This window comes from Staurois parvus, unplaced genomic scaffold (genome assembly GCF_062004578.1).
Source record: "Staurois parvus isolate SC_StPar_1 unplaced genomic scaffold, SC_StPar_1.0 ptg000151l, whole genome shotgun sequence".
Classification (NCBI taxonomy): Eukaryota; Metazoa; Chordata; class Amphibia; order Anura; family Ranidae; genus Staurois; species Staurois parvus.
The window spans coordinates 21,565,541-21,593,097 of record NW_028317947.1 but is presented as its reverse complement, the minus strand read 5'-3'; the positions used below and the strand labels follow the sequence as shown (position 1 = coordinate 21,593,097).

At 43.7% G+C, this 27,557-nt stretch overlaps 2 protein-coding genes across 2 annotated transcripts in view; one reads left to right on the top strand and one right to left on the bottom strand.

Moving 5' to 3' along the window:
• Window positions 1-7,807, top strand: part of SMARCD2 (SWI/SNF related BAF chromatin remodeling complex subunit D2) — a 74,860-nt gene extending 67,053 nt beyond the window's left edge. The window contains exon 13 of the mRNA XM_089674633.1: window positions 247-7,807. Coding sequence (XP_089530759.1) covers window positions 247-300 — 54 coding nt within the window. The 3' untranslated portion in view covers window positions 301-7,807. The remainder of the gene's footprint in view (window positions 1-246) is intronic.
• On the bottom strand, window positions 7,670-27,557 carry PSMC5 (proteasome 26S subunit, ATPase 5). Its single transcript, XM_089674634.1, has 12 exons — window positions 27,420-27,557; window positions 21,219-21,290; window positions 20,849-20,918; window positions 16,335-16,432; window positions 16,192-16,248; window positions 15,886-16,116; window positions 15,677-15,803; window positions 14,849-15,039; window positions 13,436-13,534; window positions 11,598-11,708; window positions 9,771-9,857; window positions 7,670-8,767 (listed from the first exon to the last, which is right to left on the bottom strand). The coding sequence occupies exons 1-12, from the start codon at window positions 27,465-27,467 to the stop codon at window positions 8,714-8,716; spliced, it is 1,245 nt and encodes a 414-aa protein (XP_089530760.1). The 5' UTR covers window positions 27,468-27,557; the 3' UTR covers window positions 7,670-8,713.

The following is a 27,557-nucleotide window of genomic DNA, read 5'->3' as shown; positions in this document are numbered from 1 at the left end:
GAGTACCTTGTTTCATTCATTTCATGTATAATATGTTTTTGAAATGACATGATCCTTAGAGAAGTGGTTGTTCCACCCATAGATTTTTTTCTTCTCATTGTCAGTATACAAATCCCTCTGCAGGAGGCAGTATAACCAAACAGTATCTAAATTCCTGTGTCCCTCAATGGATGAGAAATAAAAATCTTATTATTTATGCATCTCATTATTAATCTGAGTTGTACATTTTCTGCTCTCATGTTCCAGGTTCAGCAGCGGAGACAAGAGCTTGAGCAAGTTCTAGGAATACGTCTGACATGAGCTCGGTCTGGAGCAGCCTGTACTTCAGATTCACGTGCCTTAATATACATGTTATTCTACATACTGTCACCTTAGAAAAGCTGTGTTTCAGTCCTCAGGTACGATAAATGTTAGCTGCCTTTCCATTTACCAAAACTATGCAAAATCCTGTCTCTAGAAACATAAAGAAGAGGTTGTACTAAGCCTCAAACTTCACAGTAGAAACCTTACTTATACAAATTGAAAAGTAATACAAAGGGGGGGATTCACTAAAACTGGAGCACTCACACTCTGGTGCAGCTGTGTATGGTAGCCAGTCAGCTTTTACTTCAGTTTGTCCATTTAATCCTTAGTCCTCATGCACACGGGACCAGGGGCGGACTGACAACTAATGGGGCCCCCGGGCAATAGGGGATCATGGGGCCCCTGTGTCCTTGGTCAAACTCAAAAAAGCCTATGAAAAAGGTACCAGGGGCATCTCATGGGGCCCCCTACTGACCCTGGGCCCTCGGGCAGTGCCCGAGTTTCCAAATGGTCAGCCCGCCCCTGCACGGGACGTTTTGATAACACTGGTAACATTAGCTGTGTAAAGGCATGTTAAAAACAAGAGTTTTTAGTGTTTTTGCATTAGCGTTTAGCAGCATTTTTCCACTTTGCGTTTTAAAAAAAATGTATTTTGGTCAAAAAATGTCCAAAAATGCTGGTTTGCAGTGTTTTGCCGCGTTCTTCAGCATTAGAGCATTTTACAGCTAAAAAACTCCTCTAGAACCCACTAGTCCTGGGTTTTTTTCCAGCCAAAAAATGTTGATTCCAGTCTATGTGTGCATGAACACATAGGATCCCATGCTGGGGGGTTTACTAGCTGTATAAAAAAAGGTCAAAAGCCAAAAACAGCTGCTGTAAAAATGTCCCGTGTGCATGAGGACTAAGCAATAAAACTTGGAAGCTGATTGGTTTCTATGCCGAGCTGCACAAGATCTTGCATTCTCTGGCTTTAGTAAATAAGCCCCCTATTCTATTTTGACCTTAAATCCGTGTCTTGCAATATGGCTGCACAGCATACGAATGTTCATCTCCAAACCGATGATGTCATTCTGGGTTTGCTGTCTCTGTTAGGCCTGCTAAGTTCTTCCTCGTCCCCTCATCAGCTTACAGAGCAGACTTGTGCACCGCAAGCCTGATTTACTCCTCATGCACACTTGACGTTTTGATAACACTGGTAACGTTAGCTGTGTACTCACATTAAAAAACGTTTTTCAGCTTTTTGCATTAGCATTTTTCCGCGTTTGTTTTTTAGCGTTTTTTTTTGTCAAAAAAGTCCAAAAATTTCGGTGTGCAGTGTTTTGCTGTGTTCAAGTGTTTTTACGGCTGAAAAACTCCTCTAGAAACCAACTAGTTTTGTTTTTTTTTTCCAGCCACAAAACATCCCAGCCAAAAAACGCTGATTACAGTCTATGTGTGCATAGACACATAGGATAACATGCTGGGGGGTTTACTGGCTGTAGAAAAAAATGCCAAAACACCAAAAAATACTGGTTACAGTCTGTGTGCATGGACACATAGGATAACATGCTGGGAGGTTTACTGGCTGTAGAAAAAACGCCAAACGGCAAAAAATACTGATTCCAGTCTGTGTGCATGGACACATAGGATAACAGGCTGGAGGGTTTACTGGCTGTAGAAAAAACCGTCAAACGCCAAAAACAGCCGCTGTAAAAACATCCAGTGTGCATGAGGACTCAAAGTTTTAGCTGGTGAGGTAGTTCAGTATGTAATGTAATATTTCTGGTAATCATTGAATCACTCTGCCCAGCTGGGCTTTTATTCTGGAGTTGTTTTTTAATTAAACATGAAAACTGATTTTACCACTATACATCAACTCCACATTGCGTATGGTGCGCAATGTTTTCATTAGAAAACTTGGAAAGCCACAATTGCCATAATGCCGAATATATGAGGCTGTGCTAATGTGTGACAAAACAGCCCCCGTACCCTTTTCCTTTAAATTATTTCTCAGGAATTTTCCTATTCAAATAATGCCAACTTAATTAAATCCAGTACTTGACATTTATTTTTCAATATAAAGCAGTAGTAGCATTTCAGTCAGTTTTTAGCGTAGTTTTAGGATTTGTATTTTTGATGTTTTCTGTATGCAAAGTGTACTATTTGCACTATATGGTGGGGAAGGGGTTTAAAGCTTCTTTTTAATGGTACTGCTGGGGAAGGATCTCTGCTTCCTGAGAATTACAAGGTTAGGAGTTTTATTACATGTTCTTTTTTTTTTTTATTTCTAAGGTGACCATTTTGTTATAGTCCTTCATATGCAACTTGTTATGAATACTTATGAATACCTTTGCACTAAGTTTTTGCGAATTTCCAGCAGTGATGTTTTGCCAGAAGGTAGGAATAGCCAGATCACTGCTGGTGACATTGTAGCCTTTGCTGTGTTTGCAATTATTACATGCCCCTCCCAGAAAAAAGTGGAAATGGGGAGGTACATGCTGTGAATCTGCTGCGCAAAATGCTGAATGTGCAACTTGCAACCTGGAGCCATACTGTTTGTATCTCAGGGTGTGTTTGCTATTGATATATGCAGGTGCAAATTCATGACTTTGGACCAAATAAGAATCCAAAAAAGCCATGAGATTATTTCATAGGTTTAAACGATTTTGTACTTCGTTCTTTTACATATGGCAGACTATGTAACACCGTTGGTGGGTGTACTGCAATAGAATAGCTATGCTGCTTCTAGACAGGAAACAAAGAGACCCGATTTTAAATTCATTTCGGAGTATCATACACGCCTGGAGCCGATAGGTATTGTGCTGGGACAGGGGTGTCAAACTGGCAGCCCTCCAGCTATTGCAAAACTACAAGTCCCATCATGCTCTGGCTTTTGGGAGTCATGCTTGTAACTGTCAATCTTGCAATGCCTCATGGGACTTGTAGTTTGCCAACAGCTGGAGGGCTGCCAGTTTGACACCCGTGCCAGGAATAATCCAAGTCCATGAAAATAAGGGCACTCGGTAAGCCTATAGGATAGGGAAATTTACACATACAAAAAAGTAGAAGACTGCAAACTTAGTTTGCCATGCCAACCAAACTGATTTCTGATGCCATTTTTTCAATAGATTTGAAAATGAAAGAATCTTATTATGGTGTCCTTTTATGAAACTGAGATCAGCGGCATTCCTAAGGATCGTTGCTGATCTCAGATCATTAGTGGTTTAGGAAACAGATGATCAGCGGAGAAAATGTTCTCCGCTGATCATCTCAGCACACAGATGGCCAGTGAAGGGCTGACATCGCTCCTTCATACACTGCCAGTCTGTGTTCTCCCTCCATATTCTCCAGCCCAGAGGTGGAGAATCGGGGGAACCACAAACGTAGCTATGCTGCTTCTAGACAGGAAACAAAGAGACCCGATTTTTAAATTCATTTCGGAGTATCAAACACTGCTGGAGCCAATAGGTATTGTGCTGGGACAGGGGTGCCAAACTGGCGGCCCTCCAGCTTTTGCAAAACTACAAGTCCCATCATGCTTCTGCCTTTGGGAGTCATGCTTGTAACTGTCAATCTTGCAATGCCTCATGGGACTTTTTGTAGTTTGCCAACAGTTGGAGGGCTGTTAGTTTGACACCCGTGCTAGGAATAATCCAAGTCCATGAAAATAGGTGGAGAATCGGGGGAACCGCAAACGTAGCAGCGGTAAGTTACAGCTGTTTAGTAAACTGTGTTTGACTGATCTTACTGTAATCTCACGAGATTATAGTAACAGCAGCCGTTTTCCAGCGGTCAAAGCGTTTGTAGATCGCTTCTCTCCTCATTCGGAGAAGCAATCTACATCGCTTCATAAAAAGGCATTCAGAAAACTGTCTCCTCTGAGAATGCCAGAGAACTGAACAGCGGTCAGGACACCTATGTACTATCAGTCAGAAGTGTCAAACTGGGGTCTTCCTGCTGTTACGGAACTACAGATCCCATGAGGCATTGCAGGGCTGACACTTGAACGCAGGACTTCTAAAGGCAGGGGCATGATGGGACTGTAGTTTCTCAGCAGCTGGAGGGCTGCAGATTGACACCTGTGAGTTAAACCGTTACTTCTCCAAAATGCAACCTATGAGGATAAAAGTATGAGAGCTGCCATTGCCATTCATTTCTAAAGGTATTGGTTTCAGAGCTGCAATGTTTTATTCCTGGCTGCACTACCTAGCAAGTCAGACTTAAAGCAATCATGCAGCCAGGAGCATGGATAAAGCTGCCCCTGCATACCCTTTTTCCAAGTCGATGACTAATGCCGATATCACACAAGCGATGTGTTGCTTGCAGAAAAATCACAGAGGAGAGGCTTCCATCTTGCAAGTCCAGCTGGTGATGGGGAGACTTTATAACAGGTAAATTGTCTGCTCTCAGCAATGGGTTTGCTCATGTGCCATGGTCCTATATAGTGAAGCCAGGATCAATCAGCAGCCCATGTTGTCATATTGTATGACAAAATGACACTAAACAATATAATTAGGCCTCATACAGACTGCGCTTCAAAAAAAAAAAATGCTGTTACAGGACCTAACTTCTGCTTGTTCAGTTAAGCTTTGGCAATGAAAGCTGATTGGTGAGCCTGATTTTGCACTCTCCAGCTTTAGTAAATAAACCCCTGTAGGCAGCTACAGGCAGGAAAAAGCCCACCAGGAGAGGAGCTGAAGACCATAAAAAACATGGTCGCATCTAGCGTTTATGCATTCCAGGAGCCAGGGTAAATTAATATTCTGGCCAATAGAATACATTAACTCTCCAGCGCTCGATGCGCCTGAATGTGTGCGCCAAACGCAGCTTTTACCGTGTTTTTTTAAGCAACTTTTTTCTGGCAGGTGTTCTGTCGTTCAGAGGGACTTAGACACCCTGTGTGCATAGGGCCAGATTCTCCCAAAATAGTTCATACATGTCTACTAGTTAATGGGACTGTAATCTAGTTTTCATGAAAAATTGTTTCTTTGGTGTTTTTCTGCCTCCTTGTAACATCCTCTATGAGCTCCCAAACCTCTTCTTTTCTAACTTCCCTTTGTTTGGGACAAGGAGTGTGCTGGTCTATGAACACTAGTCCCATCTCAGAAGCAAGCAAATGGGGCTGGCTGCATTCCCAGACAGTGGAGACCATGGACAGTCTCCCTCTAAAATCAGATCTCAGAAGGCTGTGTGCAACAGAAGGTATTTTTTGAGCTGAGCATACATGCATGAAAATATATATATTTTTTTTTTTGACCAGTTTAGTGTCACTTTAAAGCAGTATTAAACCCAAAAGCAAATATTTATTATATTGCAGCTTGCCAGTTTGTAGCTGCGATGGCTGCTTTAGTTCTTTTTTAAGGCTTTTTTTTTTTCCTTTTATTTTCACCTGGTGATCTGACCAGTAAGTCTGTTTTTCAACAGCACAAGATGTCCTGTGGAGGTAGCAGTTAGGAGGATAAGACAACCTGCTGATAGGGGGTGTTATAATGGACAGCTTTTATGTAAAACTAATCTTAAAAGGAACAAAACTGTTGCTGTAACTGCATATAAAGTGTTAGCTAGAGTTTGGCTTCAGTTTGTTAGTGCAGAACTGTGTTTCAGTTGAGGCACCCCATTCTAAAATGCGAAAAATTATTCTAATAGTTCTATAGAACGCAGCAACATCCACACATGTAGGACCCCCAACATTAGAGGTGATTTATTCTTCCAAAGCAAATACACTTTTACACACTGGTCCTGACTAGTATTCCCATTGCTTCTCTTCACTGTCAGCTAATGTGACCCCAGTGCTAATGGAAAGGGGCAAACATGGATGATGCTGCATAATATATAGCGAGAGATATTAGAGATAATAAAATATCTCTATCAATGACGTCATTGGTTATTAGGACGCCAGCAGCTAGAAGGTTGTAATGGTGCACAACCTGTGGCTTTGTGTAACTACAATGCAGGCTTGATCAACCCACTGGCTTGTATACAATTTAAGTATTGTGCCAGGGCACTGTGTTAGTTTATTAAATGTGCTCATCCATCCAACACGTCTCTTCCCCCATACTGACAATACTGCTGTCCAAAGGTGTCTCTGAGCTCCTTCGTCCAGAATGGAGGCACTCTAATACAGGAGGTGTATTACTGGCCAGGTCACTGGGTGAAAACAGGGGAAAAAGTCTAAAAACAAAAAAAACTAATGCAGCTACAACCTTTACAGATTGGTAAGCCACAATATATTACACTCTTTGTTTTGAGTGTAATACTGCTTTATTTTTTTAAGGTGTACTCCTTAACCCCTTTGTGCAGGCACCTTCTAGCTCTTTAAGGGTTTCAGAAGCTGGGGTGGGGTTTTAGGGTCATGTGACCACCGTGGTTCGCTGTCACGGAAGTCACATGCTCGGGAAAGGTCCCGATCGAAAGAGGAGATCGGGACCTTTCCGTGAGTACCGGACATGAGTGCTGGGAGCGCGCAGGGCGTGCGCTCTCAGCACGTTTTTCTTAATTGCACACAAATGTGCAACGGCTCAGCATCAAGACCCAGACGCCAGGAAGGCCGCACATTTGTGTGCGGCCGACACCACGAGGTTAAGGATGATTATCCCCCATTGGCCTGCTCTCACATTTTCCTGGTCCCAAGCATGCCTTATTCATCACCACTTTCAGACAGGCCACAGGGATTCCTGCTTCTGTGCTCTCTAAATGCCCAGTGATCTGTACAGTACCCAAGACTACCCTCCGCAAGGAGGCCAGGGCATGATACAGAGCGATCACATTAGTCAACCAACCATTCTCAGACAGTATGGATTACCTAGAGAGAGTATGCCATTCTTTGCATGTCCTTGTGTGTCTTTCCAGAGTTTGCATGATAAAAAAAAAAAGACACCGCTAATAAAAATGGCAGTTTTCATACTTGCAACCTCACAAGTCCACAACAAAAGAAATCAGCCATCTTGTGTAGGCAGATAGCTGCCTTTAAAGTAGGCAATCCTTTAAATAAATAAAGGAGGCAGTATGAAGCTCTGTGGAATATGACCCTATCACTGTGGACAAGGACCAATTTCCAGTACAATTAATATATGTAGGTGAGATCTTATCACAAAGCCTGTAAAACGTGCCTTGGTAACAAGCATCGAAAGCACGGCTCCTCAGGAAATGTGTTGAATGGTAGTAGGCATTCTCATGTGTTTTCCTACCAGCCTCTTGTTGGCCTGTTCCACATAACTACAATTTTGTCAGCTCTGAGCAAAAGAAAAAAAAATTGCAATAAAATTGTAGGCTAGGAAAGGCATCTGGTGCAGCCACATGGAACAACTAACATTACGTAGATATAGGACATGAAATGACTGCAGGCAACTGTCTAGAAGCAGTGGGTACAAGAAATAATCACAGAACATTTGTATCGACGTCTTTAATACATTGTGTAGTTTACATAGCTGTGGGAGTGGGGACCAAATGTGTATAATAAATATTTCTGGATGTCTGCAAAAACTGTTGGATGTTTTAACAAATAAAAGCTTTTGTCTTTTTTTTACTTGTTCTGTTCTTTATTAAAAACAGATCACAGAATGTTATTAATGTTACAAAAAGAAATGCCATTTTTAGTTTACCGATTACTGAAAACAATACCCAAACCCATTCCCTCTTACATACTGCCTTACCATCTACAGTGATCATTTGGACACCTACCTTAAAAGTAAACCTCTCCTAACAAGGGGCTGCCATTGTTAACCTCCTCTGACAATAGTAGCTTTCATATTGTAACGCTGACCCATTGGCTTCAAGATGTTTGGGCCTATTTACTAAAAGAGTCAAGAATCTTCACACAAATTGTGACACTCTTCAATCACCTAATCATGTGCAGTTGAAAACAAGTAAACAGGATTTGCTTTTTTTATTTGACTGGGTAATGGAAGTGAATATTCAGACAATATATTGTGTCTCCATGAGTCAGTGCCCTGGAACAAACATGCAAATCAGGAAATCAGCAGTCCTTATCTGAATACCTTTTCCAGGTCAACAATGGCTGCCTGTATATTTCACTCATGATCGGTTTCCTTTTGAATATGATTACTGGGGCACAGACTGAAAATGACTGACTTTTGCAATGATGCTAAAAACTTAGCATTGATACGAGATTCCTTTTAAGGTAAGTAAAAGGAAACCTGTGAAAAACCTAAACAAGCTAAAACGTGATAGCAGAGGCCGTCAGCTTCCCCTCCCAGTGCCCACAGCGTATGCCATCTACTACAAATAGGATTCAAAGTTTCCCATGGGTTTGCTTTACAATAACTCCCCCCTGGCTGCTTGAACGTTACAGAATGGTGACAAGAGTCTTCAAGTGATGTTTCACCCAGGCTGCACAATCATAAGACAGCAGTTGTACACAGACACACAAAATGGACTGCTGACGTCTTCCAGGGATTTGCTGATGCCATTGTTATTTCCATAGTTTCTTTATAGACATATTCTTTTCACTGTCTTTCTGCATCACCTGAAAAAGAGAATGAAAGCTTTAGTTATAGGTACCAAAATGTTTCCCAAGAGGAAGTTTATTATTAATTTCAGGTACTTATATAGCGCCGCCCATTTACACAGCGCTGTACATTCACATCATTCCCTAACCCTCAAGGGGCGTACAATCTAAGGTCCCTAACTTGCATTCATACATACTAGGGACAATTTAGACCTACCAGCATGTCTTTGGAGTGTGGGAGGAAACTGGAGTACCCGGAGGAAACCCACGCAGGCACAGGGAGAACATGCAAACTCCAGGCAGGTGGTGCCGTGGTTGGGAATCGAACCTACGACCCTAGTACTGCCAGGCGGAAGTGCTAACCATTTAACCACTGTGCTGCCCAGTTAGTTCCCGCTTTAACACTCCCCCTTCCCCAAGCAGAATTTATTCCTCTTTAAATTGTTAGCCCTGCCACCATTCCAGCCTAGGCCAGAAAGATGTGTACATGCTTCTGCGAGAGCACGCCAGAGCTGGCTGCCTGCACGCAGCTGAAGAGGACCAAGATGGCGGCATGGGACCCAATGTGTGGCACCAGAACAGAGAAATGCAGCAGGACAACACTGGATTTGTTGTGCAGGAGAATATGTGCTTTGAAGAGCACTACAGGTAATTGGGGGGGAAAAAAAAATGGGTGGGGGGGGCATGCGTTTAGTACCACTTCTAGATGGCAAGAGATTTACAGTCCAAAACAGCTGAAGTCCCTCCTTTACAGATTGGTGATTAGAGATGGGATGGTCATAATTTGTGCTGAGGGCACAAGGGTGACCTTACCTATTGTTGATACTATAAAGCAATACCAGCAATGAGCAACCTGTTACACTTCATAGGGTTCACATTATGGCTACAACTTTTTAAGCTGCCAAACAAACCCTTTTGCCGACAGTGGTATGTACCAAGAATATTGTCCAGGGATAAGGCACTAATGGCAAAATGGTTTGGTTAGTTGTTAATAAACCTTTATAGTTACAAATTATCATACCTTTGCTACAGCCATTTCAAAGTCTTCTTGTGTGACGTGTACTCTCCTCTCCCGTAATGCATACATCCCAGCCTCTGTACACACACCCTGAAACCACATTAGTATGTTACACAGATCAGCGGGCATCATTAGGGCACACATTTTATTATATAACCTGAAGGTGAGTGCAGCATGATTGAGCTATTATCAATTATTAGCACCCCTGGAGTGGCAGCAGTCACTTTCATTATTTCCTCCGAAACCCAGAAAATATATAACCAACGTGGGAATTTTTCCCATTTAGTAGCGTGCAGTAACAGCTCTGAAGATGGGAGTCTTCTCACGAAACGCGTTGGCTTGATACCGGTCTTGTCGTTACTCTCAATAATGCCTCTAATCTACCAAATGTGCATTCTTTTGGATATTGGGTGCTCCTTTTTTTCTACTATTCCAAGAATACTGTGGAAATGACGCCAAGGCCGTACCGGAAAGGCAGCAATATCGCCAATATCCACCATTGGGTACAACTGACTGGAGGGACTTCCCCCAACCCAGCTACGCAACCACCCAGCTATGACCAGTGAATGATTCAGTCAGTGCAGCTCAGTCTTCAGCACAAATAAGCTATCAGGCAGGCAAATCCTGTTATTTTGCACAATGGTATTTAACCCCTAGACGCTGAGCGCAAGCAAATATGCAGCCTCTCAGCGTCTGGGCCTTGACAACGAGTGCCCGCATATTTGCGTGCCATTAGAAAATACATATGTGCTGAGTGTGAGCAATCCCAGCACATATGTCCGTGACTCACAGAAAGGTCCTGATCTCCCCTTGCGATCGGGACCTTTTCCGATCATGTGACAGTGAATAACGGCAGTCACATGACCCTAAAACCCCGCCCGCCTCCTGAAACTCTTAAAGGGTCGGGAGGCGCTAGCGCAAAGGGGTTAAGTGATGTCTGGAATGAAAAAATGTCCCAATAGCATTTGAGACTCAGCGATTCCCAAATTGTGGTGTTGGTGCCATGGTTTTGTTAATAGACATCGAACACTGAATGGTACTGGAACTAAAAGGAATTGCATTAGGAAACTAAAAAAAAAAAAAAAAAAAAAAAGTAGCTTCCTGCATCCAGGCACTATAGTGACTCAAGTATTTTTTTTTTTTATATGCAGAGAACACCCGACTCTCAAGAGAATCTGTTCCAACAACTGGTGCTAGAAGCTATCCCTACTCCCCCGCCCCCAACAGTAGCGTCAGAGCAGCTAGGCCTGGGAGACAAAGATCATTTAGTTTGGTGTCAGTTTCCAATTTTTTTTCTTCCTTACATCAATTACATTTTGTGACTTTAGCATTTTACTAGATAGCATTCTATAGAATGACTGCGGATATAGCAGACTGTTCTGCTTTAATCTCTACATATAAGGATACTGTCATTCTTCCGGAGGTTCCCTTTAATCACTAAGAATCTGGCCTGTTATTAATTATAGGAGGACACCGTAAACTCTGTACAACTCCCAGCAATACTTGGACTGGAATGAAAAGCTTTCAATTCCCACTAGCATTGAAGATTCAGGGATTCTCAAAATGTGGTTTTGGTGTGATGTTTTGGAAATGGGTGTTGAACACAGAATGGTCCGGGGGGTAAAGGATTGCACAATAATTTCCACATCTGGTTCCCAGTACTCAGGCTCCATTATGGAACTCTGGGCAGCAACTAGTGCTAGAAAAATCCATCTGCTCCCCATTATTCTATTGTCTACAAGACCTGGGTTCTGGCCCAAAGACACGTCACCAGGCCTTGCTTCCACACCGTACAATGCAAGTCTCTTTACTTATTAAGTGCAGACTTACCTTCACCTCGGCCCCGGATGCGCCAGGCATCAATTCGGCAATCTTGCGCAGGTTGATGCCGCGAGTCAGATTCATTTTGCGGGAATGGATTTTGAGGATGTCCAAACGAGCCTGCATGAAGGACAGATCATTGAAAGGCAGTCTTTGCCAATACACAGCTTTAATTAATCAAAGCTTCCCACTTAAAAGCTTGAAGGATTGAACACTAGGCAAAATGATTTCATGTTTTCCTGCAAACCAATTGTGTAACTCAGAAATTCTGATGTGTTAGTGCGGCACCAATGCTGCCAAAAAGACCCAAGTAAAGCACATAAATCTGATTATCATTTCAAAAATAGAGTCTTCTCCTATCTTGTTGACTCCAAAGAGACTGACTACAGAGGCAAGCTCTGAAATCACAGCCAGACATAGGCACACATAGGAGGGAGTCAGTCTTCTGCAGAGACAAACTCCATTTCTATAAAGGGATCTTATGTCTGGAACTGATTCAATGTGAGTGGTTGCTTTTAGCTTCGTATGAAGAACGGCAACAATGAGGCTAAACTGAGTGGAAAGACCATTTTCCTTGGGTACATCAGCGGCATCATTGCTGCACATTACAAGCAGACAGCTCTACACATTTCCAAAAATGCAACACTAAAGTCCATTTTAAAGCAAAGGTGAGCAGGTCCAATTTACGTTCAGGAGCCAGTCAGTCCAGGCTAGGAGCTAGAAGTTAAATTTTAATGCAGACCAATGCTCAACAAAATGGCTATGTTCAACTTTGTTCTGCAAGATTAAAGCGGAGTTCCACCCAACAGAGGAAACTCCAATTTAATGTTTTGTCCCCCGCTCCTCATTAAGGATTGGCACCTTGGGGGGAGCGGGTACCCAAATTTGACAGGTACCCGCTCCCACTCCGATCGCCTAGGTCACGGGTGTCAAACTGGTGGCCTTCCAGCTGTTGCCAAACTAAGTCCCATGAGGCTTTACAAGATTGACAGATGCAAGCATGACTCCCAAAGGCAGAAGCATGATGGGACTTGTTTCGCAGCAGCTGGAGGGCTGCCAGTTTGACACCCCTGGCCTAGGCAATGGGAAGCGGAAGTTTTCCTCCCTCCCTGTAGCATTCTGGGACCCGTGACAGGTCCTAGAAGACTACGGGGCCATTCACAAAAGCGCAGCGCTTCTTGTGCATGCGCAGTGGGCACCCGGCTGTGAAGCCGCAAGCTGTCACAGCCAGGAAACCACACTGAAGATGCCGGTGCTAGGGAGAGAAGACGGCCGGAGAAACCAGCCATGGCGAGGACACCACTGGACTGAGGGACAGGTAAGTGTCTGTATTTTAAAAGTCAGCAGCTACAGTTTTTGTAGCTGCTTTTTTTTTTTTTCCAGCTGTAACTCCGCTTTAAATTTTTAACTATAGAATAATAATGTATATTTTATGCATGTTGCCTTTCAATAAAACATTTAACTAAGATCCACTGCCTGAAAGTATTAATAAGAATCTCATGGAACCAAGTTAGACGGTATAGCTGTTGATTAATCAGTTCTACCTGAACATCAGTTCCCAAAGAGCAGAGGTCATGTTTTAAATACTGTTCTGGCACCGATCATGGGACACGAAGTTCCCTTCAGCGCTTCCCTAAACATTCCTAATATCTTGCAGACGGATTGAACAGTCATTATTAAGATTATACTAGAGGTCTGATGTGAGAAAATGATCTTCCAGAAAGTGCAGCTAAATTAAGAAAGAAAAAAAAAAACTGCTAAATAACTGAAATGGCAAATTAAGTTGAAGAAAATCAGCAAGGGATTAAATTGAAAACATGCATGAGTCTCTTAATCTAATTTATTACCTCCTCGTTAGGAGGAGGGAACTCAATTTTCCTGTCAATACGACCAGGACGCAGGAGAGCCGAGTCCAAGATGTCAATTCTGTTTGTTGCCATGATGACCTGAGAAAAAAGTAACAGATTCAAATAATGACATTCTTATTACACATTTAAAAATGCATTTGCAGCCGATTTAAGCTTCTTTTTCCATACATGAAGATCACTACCTTATCAATCTAACACATCTTTTCTCCAGCTTTGACTGGTATCCATCTAGTAACAGAGAGGTCCCCAATTTACAGTACCTCTACCTGCAATTTCAGATTGTTCCACAATGCCAGATTTCACCCATATGTTGCATTGCAAGCAAAAGAAAAACAGAACCCAGGACAAAAAAACAAACAAAAAACATTTAGTAACTGCATGCACTGTACTTACACCCCCTTAAAAAAGATTTTTTTTTAATCATATTTATCTAGGCGCATGCCGCATTGATCCGATAATGCATTTGTCCTCCACTGGCTCTAAAGGTGAGAACTGAGCAATCAGACACTGCTGATCACTCAGTTCTGTCTGGCACTCCGAGCAGAGACCCTCAGTCACCACTGTCTGCACTGAACCGCTGGGCTGTGAAGGGAGTGAGAACAGCGCGTGCCGTTCCAGACATTTGGGTGGATCCTGACTTTAAAATTCGGGATCATTCCCCAGCCTTGACTGGCTGAGTGACATCAGCTGACAGTGGACTATAGCTCACTGACGGCTGAAAACGGATCACAGGAGTGCAGATACAATTGCACTCGTGATCCACAGCAAGCTTTGGCTGTACGTCTCCTTGAAGAAAGCAGAGTATGTGTGGCTAAGATTGGGTGCATTAAATTAAACATGAGTAGGAAAAGCACATGTTCACGTTGAGGACATTTATTAAAGAATAAGTTTACCTCTTGCCAAAATATAATAAATACCAATTTTTTTGCAGGTAAAAAAAAATGTGCATTTATTTTATTTTGTTGCAGGAGCCTGTAAAAGCATTGCACCAGGGATCAGCAGATTGCTGGTGCCATGGAGGACTCCTGCAAACCTGGCAGTCTATCAGCTTGCCTGTACGGGATTGTACAGGCAAGCAGATATACTAACAGGAACTAATACAGTGCTCCACAGTGCCACGGTAGTTCATAGAGTACAAGCGGACAGCTGCTAAGGATGTTGGAACTTGTAGTTCATCCATTCACAGAACGCTGTGAATAAATAGCGTGGCCATGTGGGCAGAGCGGTTTTCAAAAAGTGACAGCTAGTACAGAAACCTTCTCTCCGTACTGTTGTCACAGGGAGGAAAGGGAGGGGGGGTGTTGAGCTGCGTAGCAGGTGGAACATTTAACATGTTCCCAAAGGTCAACTTATCCTTTAAGACCCACTGTTATCTCTGTCCATCTAATCTACCTTGATATTCTTGGTTGCCTCAAAGCCATCCAGCTGATTCAGCAGCTCAAGCATTGTACGCTGGACCTCGCTATCACCACCAGACCCGCCTTCTAACCGCGAAGATCCAATAGAATCAATCTCATCCATGAAGATAATTGAGGGAGCATGTTCACGAGCCATTACGAAGAGTTCACGCACCATGCGAGCTCCTGCAAATGTACAATATGGGTTAGTATACAAGCCTACACGCTAACCTGATCGTCAACAGCGCATTTGTTTTTTTTTTCTAGTATATTTTGAAAGTTTTGTACTTTTACTTCCAATGACCTGCCAACTGAGAAAATGGATTACATCATTTCTTTTTCATCCAGACATTTGCTACTACCCAGTAGTAGTTGTCCCTGACTTCACCCTCTGTCTTGACCCCTGTGGAATATGTCAAGGATTCTGGCCTCTACAGTGACTGAGAAATATAGGAAAATGGCAGGTGGTTCAACTTGTCAGCATCCACACAAGTATTGGAACCTTTTCTGGTTTACTCTGCATTTCTGGGCTCAGTTAGAATCCCCTCACTTTCCGTCACGACAATGGCTAAAACTGACAGTTAATAGGGGGCAAGCTGCACTATGATGCTGACAACAGCTCTAGCTTTGCCCTACTAGAATTAAAAAAAATAAAAAAATTGTCTGTATGATGACTGGTGTGGAGAAACCTAACATTGTTTTCCTCCTGACTCCAGAATGATGACATTTTTCCAAGATTGCACCTTTCAAACCAGGTCACATGTCAGGAGCCCAATTACACTTTTTTATTATATGGTTCCAATGATTGGGTATGTCGTTGTACCTTCTCCAATGAACTTCTGTACAAGTTCAGATCCTGATACACGAATAAATGTGCAGTCTGTGTGATGAGCAACTGCACGGGCCAGTAGAGTCTTCCCTGTACCAGGTGGCCCATAAAGCAACACTCCCTGTAGGAAGAAAGTATAAAGAAAATGTAACCAAGAGTTGGCAATAAAAACGAATGTCAAAATTTTAGGGTAAAGTACAAACCTTAGGCTGGGCAATGCCCAGGGCCTCAAACAGCTCTGGATGTTTCACAGGCAGCTCAATAACTTCCTTAATTTCTTTGATTTGCTTATCCAAGCCACCAATCATTTCATAGGTGGAGTCTGGAACTTTCTCAACCATCATCAGTGACACCAATGGATCCACCTTGTTGGGTAGAATCTTATGAAGGGTGTAACTGTCATTCCTCAGAGCTACTCTGCAATTTGGTGTTACCTACGGAGAGCTTGGGGTCAGTAATATAGTAAATATGTTATCATACCATCATTTTGATCCCTCTAAAATACTCACATCATTGATGTCAATATTCTTATCAATATCGACCACAAACTTCCCTTCTGGGTGGACCTAGAAGAAGACAACAATACGGGCAGATATATGGATAGTTCACATGACAAAGGACAGAATTAGGCTGAGAAGATTAGACTGCCTACCTTGACCAGCACCTTCTTTTTATCCATTGCTCTGACCACCTCGCCCACATAGGAGCCCTGTTCCTGAAGCAACTGCAGTTCTTCACGCAGAAGACGTACTAAAAAGAGTGCATAAAAGTAGTTTACAACTTCTCGATATTAGCAACCTTAAGTCCAACATATGATTTTGAGTTGGCACCTCATACCTGAAAAACAGGGGTGTGCAAATTGTGCGATTTTACATCTGCCAGGCATTTTAAGGCAAAAAAACCTTCCATTGTCACTAACAAAATCCTTAGAGGCAACAGCTGTAATTCAGTTTTGAAGACCTGAGGCTAGTGGCTCCCAATATCCATCAGCTTTGCCTCAATCGTGTTAAACTGACTGCATTTAAGAATACAGATGTAACAATGCTCATCAAAAAGCAGCGCCTAAAGGATATCTACAGTTTATTCATTTATACGTATTAATAAATATTACTAATATGTTGTTTGGGCTGTCTGCTTAGTATTTATACTCACGGACTAAAAATATTGCAGCCTCTAGGTTGCTTATACGGATACCCAGGCAGTAGTGCTTTAATACACAGGCCAATACATTTTATACTTCAATATTTTTATTAAAAAACTGGAGAAAGTATTATACAGAAAAATAGGAACCATATCCCACCTACATGGTGAGTTGTGGAGCCAATACATTTTAATAACACAGCACAGTGGCTAAATGGTTAGCACTTCCGCTTGGCAGTAATAGGGTCATTGGTTCGAATCCCAACCACGGCACCACCTTCCTGGAGTTTGCATGTTCTCCCTGTGCCTGCGTGGGTTTCCTCTGGGTATTCCAGTTTCCTCCCACACTCCAAAGACATGCTGGTAGGTTAATTGGATCCTGTTTAAATTGGCCCTAGTATGTGTATGAATGAATGTAAGTTAGGGACTGTAGATTGTATGCCCCTTGAGGGTTAGGGACTGATGTGAATGTACGAGATTATATATATATATATATATATATATATATATATATATATATATATATATATATATACACACATATACATATACACACACACACACACACATATATATATACATACATACATACATACATACACACGTAAAGCGCTGTGTAAATTGACAGCGCTATATAAACACTTATTAGCTTTCCTTTTAAAACACCAAAATTGGAAGAAAAAAAAAAGCAGCCCTCCATGAAAAGTTTGCTATACACTCCATATCAAATATTAAACCCATGCAGATATTGCAATGTAAAATTAACATTTGTATTCAGGAGGCGACCAGGTGGAACAAAACACGTAACCAGACGTGTTGACCCCATTCACATTATGTCCTTTAATGCACAGGTTTTCTAAGGTTTTTAATGCAACTAAATTTACATCGGTGCAGGGCTTTGGCTAAAAAGTCCCATGTCCTTTTTCAAATCAGTTGACTGGCATTAGAAGGGTTTTCAATAGGAATGGCAGCACAGGGAAGTATTAGAACCCCTGTCAAGTTTTTATTGCTTCTGGGTCTCTGTTGGGTAGCTTAACCCTCACCAAGAAAGTAAAATAATCTTTAGACTTGCTATCAGAACAAAAGATTATTATTTTTTTTTTTTTTAACATTTTTAATAAACTTAAATATTACAAAATTCAATGATCACATCATTCAACAAAACAAAGAAAAACTTTCCCTTTACTCATTGCACCCAAAGTCACCCTACCCAATCCTAATCGTACCCACCCAATTTTACCTGTTTTTCACAGTTCCTTCCATTCCTCTATTAATCTCAGGATCTCCCTTCTCTTCCTCCCTATCTTCCTACCTCCCGTTTCCCATCTTTTTCCTCTTTTTTTCCTCCCTTTTCTTCCCCTTTCATTTCACCTTCTTTTCCTTCTCTTCTTTTTACACATGACCTTTCTTTTCATCAATCCTACCAATTCAGCATATTTATTTGATCTTTTAAACCCATCCCACTTTTCCCATCTTTTTTTTAAATCTCTCCAATCCGTCTTCTTCAATATAGTTACATAGTCTGGCTGAAAAAAGACAAAAGTCCACCCAGTTCAACCATAGAAAAAAAAAAGTTATAATCCTATACCCACAGTTGATCCAGAGGAAGGCAAAAAAAAACCAGCAGAGCATGACCCAATTTGCTCCTGCAGGGAAAAAAATTCCTTCCCGATCCCCCGAGAGGCAATTGGAAATTCCCTGGATCAACTTTACCAATAAATGTTAGTATCCAGTTATATTCTGTGTATCTAGGAAAGAATCCAGGCCTTTTTTGAAGCATCCTATAAATTTACCCGTTTTATCCAATCTTTTATTTTCGGTACCTCCGGCTCCTGCCAGTATTTGTGTATCAATTCCTTTGCTGCATTAGGTGGAATATCAACAGATTTTTATATTTTTCTACAGTAACCTCAGTTATATGAAATGAGCATATGCCCAGATCTTTCAAGATAGTAGTCCCCAGAATCTCTTGCAGAACAAAAGATTATTTTTCAATGGGACTATTTTTTCTGCGAATACTGAGAGAGGAAGATCCTCACTTTGCAGAGATTTCCTCTCACTATCTGTTGTATCTCCAGGACAGATAAGGACGTAAAAATTTCCCCAAAAGGGACACAGACAGCAAGAAATTAGCATACAAGGGGTTCTAATCCTTCCCTAATCTATCCCAAACTCAAAGAGCTTTGGCTACATACAGTTGAAAAAAAACTGTTGCTAATCGTTTTCTTAATGTATCCTTGTTTTGCAATGCAGATGAGACCGATTTTCACACATTTACCATGTAAGTGGACAGGCATTATACTGTCACTATGTTACTTTACAGCAGCAGAGAAGGCATTTCTGAATAAAGATGAATTGGTATAGAAAATGTGTTCCATTGTTTCTGCTAACAGAGTTGATATATCTCCTGAAAGTACTGCTGAAGAAGGGGGTATATCTAAAAAGCGTGTCCTGAAATTCTGAATGTTAGTGAAAATTAAAAAAAAATGTTTTACAAACTGTACTCAATTGTTTTTATTGAACATGCACCAATAGGGTTCCAATCACCTCAAGCATAGATCTCCTCTAAGATACTCCAACAATGTTGCCTTGTCTGCTCTAGGTCACAGGGGCTGTCACTAACAGCATTTCTTCCACAGCAAATTATCAATGCTTTCCAGGTAGACGTCATGTTGTCAGATGACAATCCTGGGTGAGCAAGGTCACACTACTACTTATCCTGTGACCAGCCAGAACACCATAAGGGGCTTACTGGGCTAGAAAGACAGAGGCCACTTCCTAGTCTGCCTGCAGCGCATTGATGGCATTCTCCCTTTCTGGTAGACACTGAAAAACGGTGCTAAAAAGGTATAGTCACTTTTACTGCATTTTAACAGTAAAAGATTTTTTTTTCCAAAAAAGGGTTTTAATTGTACTATTGCTGTATAGTGAGACATCAAGATCACATTCCTGTAGACGTTATACTTTAATAAAAAAAGAAAAACAACAATTTATCAAGAATCAAATTTACAGAGTAACCCCTTGACGCCGACAGTACACAAATATGTGGCCTCTCGGCGGCTTGGCTTTGACGCCGAGTGGTCACATATTTGTGTACCATTTGAAAACACATGTGCCGAGAGCGCGCGCCCTGCACGCTCCCAGCACATATGTCGGTGTCTCACGGAAAGTTCCCGATCTCTCCTTGCGATCGGGAACTTTTCCGATCATGTGACAGCAAATCACGGTGATCACGACCCTAAAACCATGCCCAGCCTCCCGGAATCTGAAACCTCTTAAAGGGCTGGGAGGCACCGGCGTGAAGAGTTAAAGAGGAGTTCCACTCACCCTGTCAAAAAAATATAAACGTCAGCAGCTACAAAAACTGTAGCTGCTGACTTTTAAAAAACAGCCACTTACCTGTCCCTCGGTGAGCCCGTTTCACCATCTTCAGTGTGGGCACCCGGCTGTGACAGCTTGCGGCTTCACAGCCGGGTACCCACTGCACATGCGCAACTAGCACTGCGCTTCATGAATGGTCCTGTAGTCTTCTGGGACCTGTCACGTACCAAAAGACTACAGGGAGGGAGGATACCTTCAGCTTCTGATCGCCTAGACCAGGGGTCTGCAACCTTTAAGACATAAAGAGCCACTTGGACCCGTTTCCGAGAGGGAAAAAAAGACTGGGAGCCGCAAAACCATTGCAACATTTAAAACAAATCCGACACTGCATATATTGCAAAAAGCGCTCTGGTCATGAAGGGGGTTTAAGGGCCCAGTAAGCAAAGGGTTAATCAGGGCCACAGTGTATCATCACAATCATAGCCTTAGACGATCCGACCGGAAGTGGGAGCGGGTACCTGTCAAATTTGGGTACCTGCCACCCCCAGAGGTGCCAATCCTTAATGGGAAGCGAGGGAGCAGTCCTTACTATGGAACTTCCCCTTTTGGGTGGAGCTCAGCTTTAATAAGCTGTTCCCCATTTAATAAATAGAAAAAAAAAAAAAAAAAAAAAGCTGTGTAATGTGGAATAAAAACTGGGTTTACCTTTAGCATTCAGCTCATTTCTTTGAGCTTGAAGACGTCTTAAATTTTGACTTTTTTCATTGACAACCAACTAGAGAAAGAGAAATGGTTATAAAAGACACCTTAGGGGCCCATTAGTCTGCCACCCACCAAAACAAAGGTTCTACAGCAGGAAAGGTCGAGTAGACCTACAGACACAACTTTAAAATAATGCTTTCCCCACATATATTCTGCTTTGCGTCAGATTTCCCTTTAACAAAACTTATCTAGTGTATGCACACGGACAATGACAGGTGACAACACACAGAGAGAGAAAAGGAAGGGATTTAAAACACTCCTTGAGAATTCTGCTTACTATCCAAGACAATGGTGTGACATTGAAGAGCCTTACCTGAAGATCCTCAATTTTCGACAAATAATACTGGCGTAAGCCACTGCCGCCACGCGACTCATCCATATCCATCTGTTACAGACAGGAAGCGTAGGTCAGAATAACATCAGAATAAATGTCAGGTAGAAGTAAACTCTATGCACAATTATTACAGCCTATATATTTGTTTGTATATAAAACTCAAGGAAAGCCTGATGTTCCATGGTGGTATATCACATTGATGGATTGTTAATCTATACACTGGGGACAGAAAAAAAAAAGACAACTAGATATTTGCATTGGATTCAAAACAGTTTATAATACCTGGGGGGTTCAGGATTAATATTTATCAATCTGCTATTAAACTACACAACTCATACGTGTACGAATTTGTGTTCCTAACGTATGTGTATATCTATTCAGTTGTATCCGACTCTTAGGAATTCTATGGGATAGATCTCTAAAGCCAAAGCAGACACAGACAGAGCTTTCTTTAATGGTAATTGAACACTTTATGATACAAAAAAAAAAAAAAAAAAAAAAAGGCCCTAGTTTCACACATAGTGTATACAGTGCAGGAGTCAGGACTATGATGCTGGCTGATTTTAGTGGTCAGGAGTTCCTGCCCCTTAAGGTGGTGGTCAGTGTGGAGTGCACCTTTAAAATGTTGGTGGTCAATGATGTGTGCCCCCTTAAGTGCTGATTCACAGGTGTGGTGCAGATTGAAGCTCAGGTTTCACACCTAATTGACACAGTAGCTGTTCACCGATTCATGTCAGGTTCAGATCAGGATTTTATCCTATTCACACACATATGCGGTTTAGAAACAGTTCCCATAGAAGTCAATAGCCCATAATCCACACCTGAACCTGACTGCACTGCTCAGAAATGAGACTTGACTCTTTTAAACTGCACTGAACCTGCACCAGACATATGTAAACAGGCAACATAGGAAGCCATGGTATTTCACATGTCATGCGGATTGGATGCGGTTCAAACTGCATCCAATCCGCAGATATATGTGAACGGGCACTTAGCCTGGGTTCACACTGAATTCGGAATTCGTTTCTGTGCCATTGGGCTGGTGGAAGCCCAGGTGCCGGGATGTGGTTTCTGGATGCCAGGGATGTGTCAAGCCCTGATACACCCCCCATATAATATACATCTCTCCCCCTCCTCTATATACACACTGGGTCTAGTCCCCCCTTCCCTCTGTATACACACTTGTCCTGTCCTCCCCCTCTATATACACCCCAGGTCTGGTCCTCAGTGTGAGAGTGAGAGAGAGAGAGAGAGAGAGAGAGAGAGAGAGAGAGAGAGAGAGTGAGTGTACACACACACACACACACACACACACATATATACACACACCTCAAGAAATTAAAGGAACACTTTTTAATCAGAGTATAGCATCAAGTCAATGAAACTCTTGGGATATGGATCTGGTCAGTTAAGTAGCAGAGGGGATTGTTAATCAGTTTCAGCTGCTTTGGTGTTATTGAAATTAACAACAGGTACACTAGATGGGCAAAAATGAAACAACCCCCAAAACAGGAATGCTTTTACATGTGGAGGCCACTGACATTTTTTTCCCTACTCATCTTTTCTGACTGTTGTTCACTAGTTTTGCATTTGGCTAGGGTCAGTGTCACTACTGGTAGCATGAGGTGATATCTGGACCCTACAGAGGTTGCACAGGCAGTCCAACTCCTCCAGGATAGCACATCAATACGTGTCATTGCCAGAAGATTTGTTGTGTCTCCCAGCACAGTCTCAAGAGCATGGAGGAGATTCCAGGAGACAGGCAGTTATGCAGGCCATAGATGGGCCTTTTATTTGCCGAACTGTCGGCCGACAAATGAAAAATCGGCCGATTTTTTGTGCGGATGAAAATTTGGCCGATAAACGCCCCATCTATGGCCTGCATTACTCTAGGAAAGCTGTAAAAGGTCCCTAACCCATCAGCAGGACCGGTATCTGCTCCTTTGTGCAAGGAGGAACAGGATGAGCACTGCCAGAGCCCTACAAAATGACCTCCAGCAGGCCACTGGTGTGAATGTCTCTTAAACCAGACTTCATGAGGGTGGCCTGAGGGCCCAACGTCCTCTAGTGAACCCTGTCCTCACTGCCCGGCACCAAAGAGCTCGATTGGCATTTGCCACTGAACACCAGAATTGGCAGGTCCACCACTGGCTTCCTGTGCTTTTCACAGATGAGAGCAGGTTCACCCTGAGCACATGTGACAGACGTGAAAGGGTCTGGAGAAGCCGTGGAGAACGTTCTGCAGCCTGTAACATCGTTCAGCATGACCATTGGTGGTGGGTCAGTGATGGTCTGGGGAGGCATATCCATGGAGGGACACACAGACCTCTACAGGCTAGACAACGGAACCCTGACTTTGATTTTCGGGGTGTCTTTGAATTCAGTCCTCTGTAGGTTGATAATTTTCATTTCCATCAAACAATGGGGTGTCCTCATGTTTCTAACACATTACCCCGTCCATATCAGTATAGAGATCCAGCAGGAGATTTTCCCCATTGAGATCTGATGTGTTTTCAAAGTCTTCCTTTAATTTTTCTGAGCAGTGTATGTACATATATTTATATATTATACACAAACACACAGAGACATACATTGCAGTTGATGTGGGAGGCCAGGCAGATAAAGAAGGAGCACATTTGTCCCAGATCCACCGCTCCCCAGGGTACAGCAGGTGAACATACAGCCCAGGCAGCTCCTCTGTTCTGTCCTCCACCGCATCACAACTCCTGCAGGGAGTACTGCCAGTCCTCCTGCTCCATCAGATGGAGGTCACACAGGGCAGCACACAGGCCGCCAGGTCCCCACCTCAGCCCCCACCGACCCCTTCACCAGCTTGGCGGCAATGTGGCTCGGTCATGATGGGCAGCAGAAGTGGCAACAGAGCTCCCCCAGAGGGAAAGCTGTTCATCCTTGGACCCTGCATGGGCATTGACCACCTCAGTAAAGGAGCTCGGCTACCCCCGACTATGTCATTCACACTGGGCCAGATATAGGACTCCAGCCCCGCCTACTGCCTGCTTCCAGGGAAACTATGGAGACCAGCAAGAGAGAGAGAAGGATCGGTCGCCCTGTGCCCGGAGCTGCATGCAAAAGGACTAGGGAGTTGCTAGCGGCAATGATTTCTGGTCACCATGGCAACCTAGCACCTGGGATATATGGAGCCATGTGATTTTACAAGTGCTCTGTTTTTTTGGATCCTTCCTCCCCTCTGTTGCTATGGTAAAAACGCATCACATGGCACTCATATGTGAACACACAGAATCCTACTTAACTGCTTCCCCACCGCCCTATAGCAGAAATACTGCTACAGGGCTGTGCAAAATCATATATATATATACACACACACACATACACACACACACACACACACAAACGTGATTTGCACTTCTGGGTAGGGGGCGCGTGCATGCTGCCCTAGGTGGCTACAGATGACGATCACCAGGTCCCGGCCAGAGATTCCCCACTGGCACCCAGCGATCGCCGAGTAACACTGACAGGGGAGAGACCTGTATGTAAACAACACAGGTCTCTACTGCCAGCAAGGACATGCTGCTTTGTATCTCTCTGCACAGCATGTCTCCCTAGTAAAACACAAACAGTTAACCCATTCCTGCCCAGTGTCATTAGTACAGTGTCCGTGCTTTTTATTAGCACTGATCACTGTATTGGTGTCACTGGGGATATCTGTGGCGGTTAGTTCCCCCCCAGTGTCAGAATGCCCGCCGCAGTCCTTCTATAAGTCCCTAATCGCCGCCATTACTAGTGAACGCCATTACTTTTACTTAAGCCAATTAATTTACACATATTGGGCTTTGGGGGTTTTTTTTTAGCAAAGACATGGAGCAGAATACATTTTGGTCTAAATTTATGACAACATTTAATTTTTTTTCTACTGGACATGTTTAATAGCAAAAAGTCAAAAATATTGTTTTTTTCCCCTCAAAATTGTCCGTCTTTCTTTGCTTATAGCGCAACAAATAACTGCACAGGCGATCACATACCACCGAAAGAAAGCTCTATTTGTGAGGGGAAAGATAAATTTATGTACAGCGCTGCATGACCGCGGAATTGTCAGATAAAGTGACGCAGCGCAAAAAATGGCCTGGTCAGGAAGGGGGGGAAATCCTCAGGAGGGTTAATCTTAACGTTACTCTATAGCAGGGGTCCCCAGACTGTGGCCCTTTGCTTTCTTCTATCCAGCCCTTGGGGCACTTTTCCTTCCACTGATAGGAAGCACTGTTCCTCCCACTGACACCAATGATGGGACACTGTTCCTCCCCACTGACCACCAAGCCTAGAGTACTGTTTACTCCCACTAACACCGGGGCATTTTCTACACCCACAATCCGGCCCCCCTGAAGTTTGAAGGGCAGTAAACTGGCCCTTTATTTCAAACATTTGGAGACCCCTGATCTATAGTATGTGAGTTTGGAACGGATCGCTACGAACTTGCAAATGACCCTTTTTAAAAACACACTACAGTTGGATGGCGTGTGTGTGTGAACCCCCTCCATAGGAACACCTACTATGAGGCCTGTCCAGCAGATCTGTGTGAACCCCCCCATAGGAACATATACCATGGGGCCTGTCCTGCGGATCTGTGCAAACCCCTTCCATAGGAACGCATACCATGGGGCCTGTCCTGCAGATCTGCGTGAACCCCCTCCATAGGAACACATACCATGGGGCCTGTCCTGCAGATCTGTGAACCCCCTCCATAGGAACACATACCATGGGGCCTGTCCTGCAGATCTGTGTGAACCCCCTCCATAGGAACACATACCATGGGGCCTGTCCTGCAGATCTGTGAACCCCCTCCATAGGAACACATACCATGGGGCCTGTCCTGCAGATCTGTGTGAACCCCCTCCATAGGAACACATACCATGGGGCCTGTCCTGCAGATCTGTGTGAACCCCCTCCATAGGAACACATACCATGGGGCCTGTCCTGCAGATCTGTGAACCCCCTCCATAGGAACACATACCATGGGGCCTGTCCTGCAGATCTGTGTGAACCCCCTCCATAGGAACATATACCATGGGGCCTGTCCTGCAGATCTGTGAACCCCCTCCATAGGAACACATACCATGGGGCCTGTCCTGCAGATCTGTGTGAACCCCCTCCATAGGAACACATACCATGAGGCCTGTCCTGCAGATCTGTGAACCCCCTCCATAGGAACACATACCATGGGGCCTGTCCTGCAGATCTGTGAACCCCCTCCATAGGAACACATACCATGGGGCCTGTCCTGCAGATCTGTGTGAACCCCCTCCATAGGAACACATACCATGGGGCCTGTCCTGCAGATCTGTGAACCCCCTCCATAGGAACACATACCATGGGGCCTGTCCTGCAGATCTGTGAACCCCCTCCATAGGAACACATACCATGGGGCCTGTCCTGCAGATCTGTGTGAACCCCCTCCATAGGAACACATACCATGGGGCCTGTCCTGCAGATCTGTGTGAACCCCCTCCATAGGAACATATACCATGGGGCCTGTCCTGCAGATCTGTGTGAACCCCCTCCATAGGAACACATACCATGGGGCCTGTCCTGCAGATCTGTGTGAACCCCCTCCATAGGAACACATACCATGGGGCCTGTCCTGCGGATCTGTGTAAACATCACAAATCACATGGGTGTGAATCAGAGCTAAAATAGCATTCCAACAGTAATGCTCACTATTATGAAGTCCACAGATTCCATTCAATATCTGGAGATCCTGCCATGAAGAATCCTTACTCAGCCACTTCCTGTTATGGGGTGACAACGCTCTCCTGACTGCTCCTCTACGTTGTCACCCCATCCTCTGATGCAGGCTACAAGCGGCCATTCCAGCACCTTACACAGCCATCGCTCATAGTTGTCTCCCTCCATGCAGCCATCCCTGGAGGACACATACACAGGAAGGGGCTGCAAAGACCATGCAGGAGATCTGAGGGGGAACAAAGAGCGAATACATGTAATGGGGACTGTCTGTCCTTCAGCTGTGCTCCGAGGACCGGCATGACTGCTGGGATCTGTAGTTCCACAGCATCCATGTGTCCCCAGGAAGCCCCTGTGTCTGTAGCACACCGAGCACAGGGAGGTAGGCCCACTACAGACCGGGAGGCACATCCGGCACACCACCCCACAGCTCTCATCAGGAAAACAGCCGCATATTACCCGTACCTGCTCCACCGCTTCCCCCGCCATCTTGTAATCGCCCGGCGGAGCCATTCTGTGCCTCACCGTGACTCAGGACCGGAAACGGGACTTCGACTATTCGGCTCCTGACGTACTTCCGGCCTCCCCGCATTAACCATAGAC

Coding starts and splice junctions, on each gene's coding strand:
- PSMC5 (XM_089674634.1), bottom strand. CDS start 27,467: ATGGCTCCGCCGGGCGATTACAAGATGGCGGGGGAAGCGGTGGAGCAG. Junction 20,919..21,218: donor CGAAAATTGAGGATCTTCAG/GTAAGGCTCTTC, acceptor CTCTTTCTCTAG/TTGGTTGTCAATGAAAAAAG. Junction 11,709..13,435: donor TCCCTCCTCCTAACGAGGAG/GTAATAAATTAG, acceptor TCCTTCATGCAG/GCTCGTTTGGACATCCTCAA.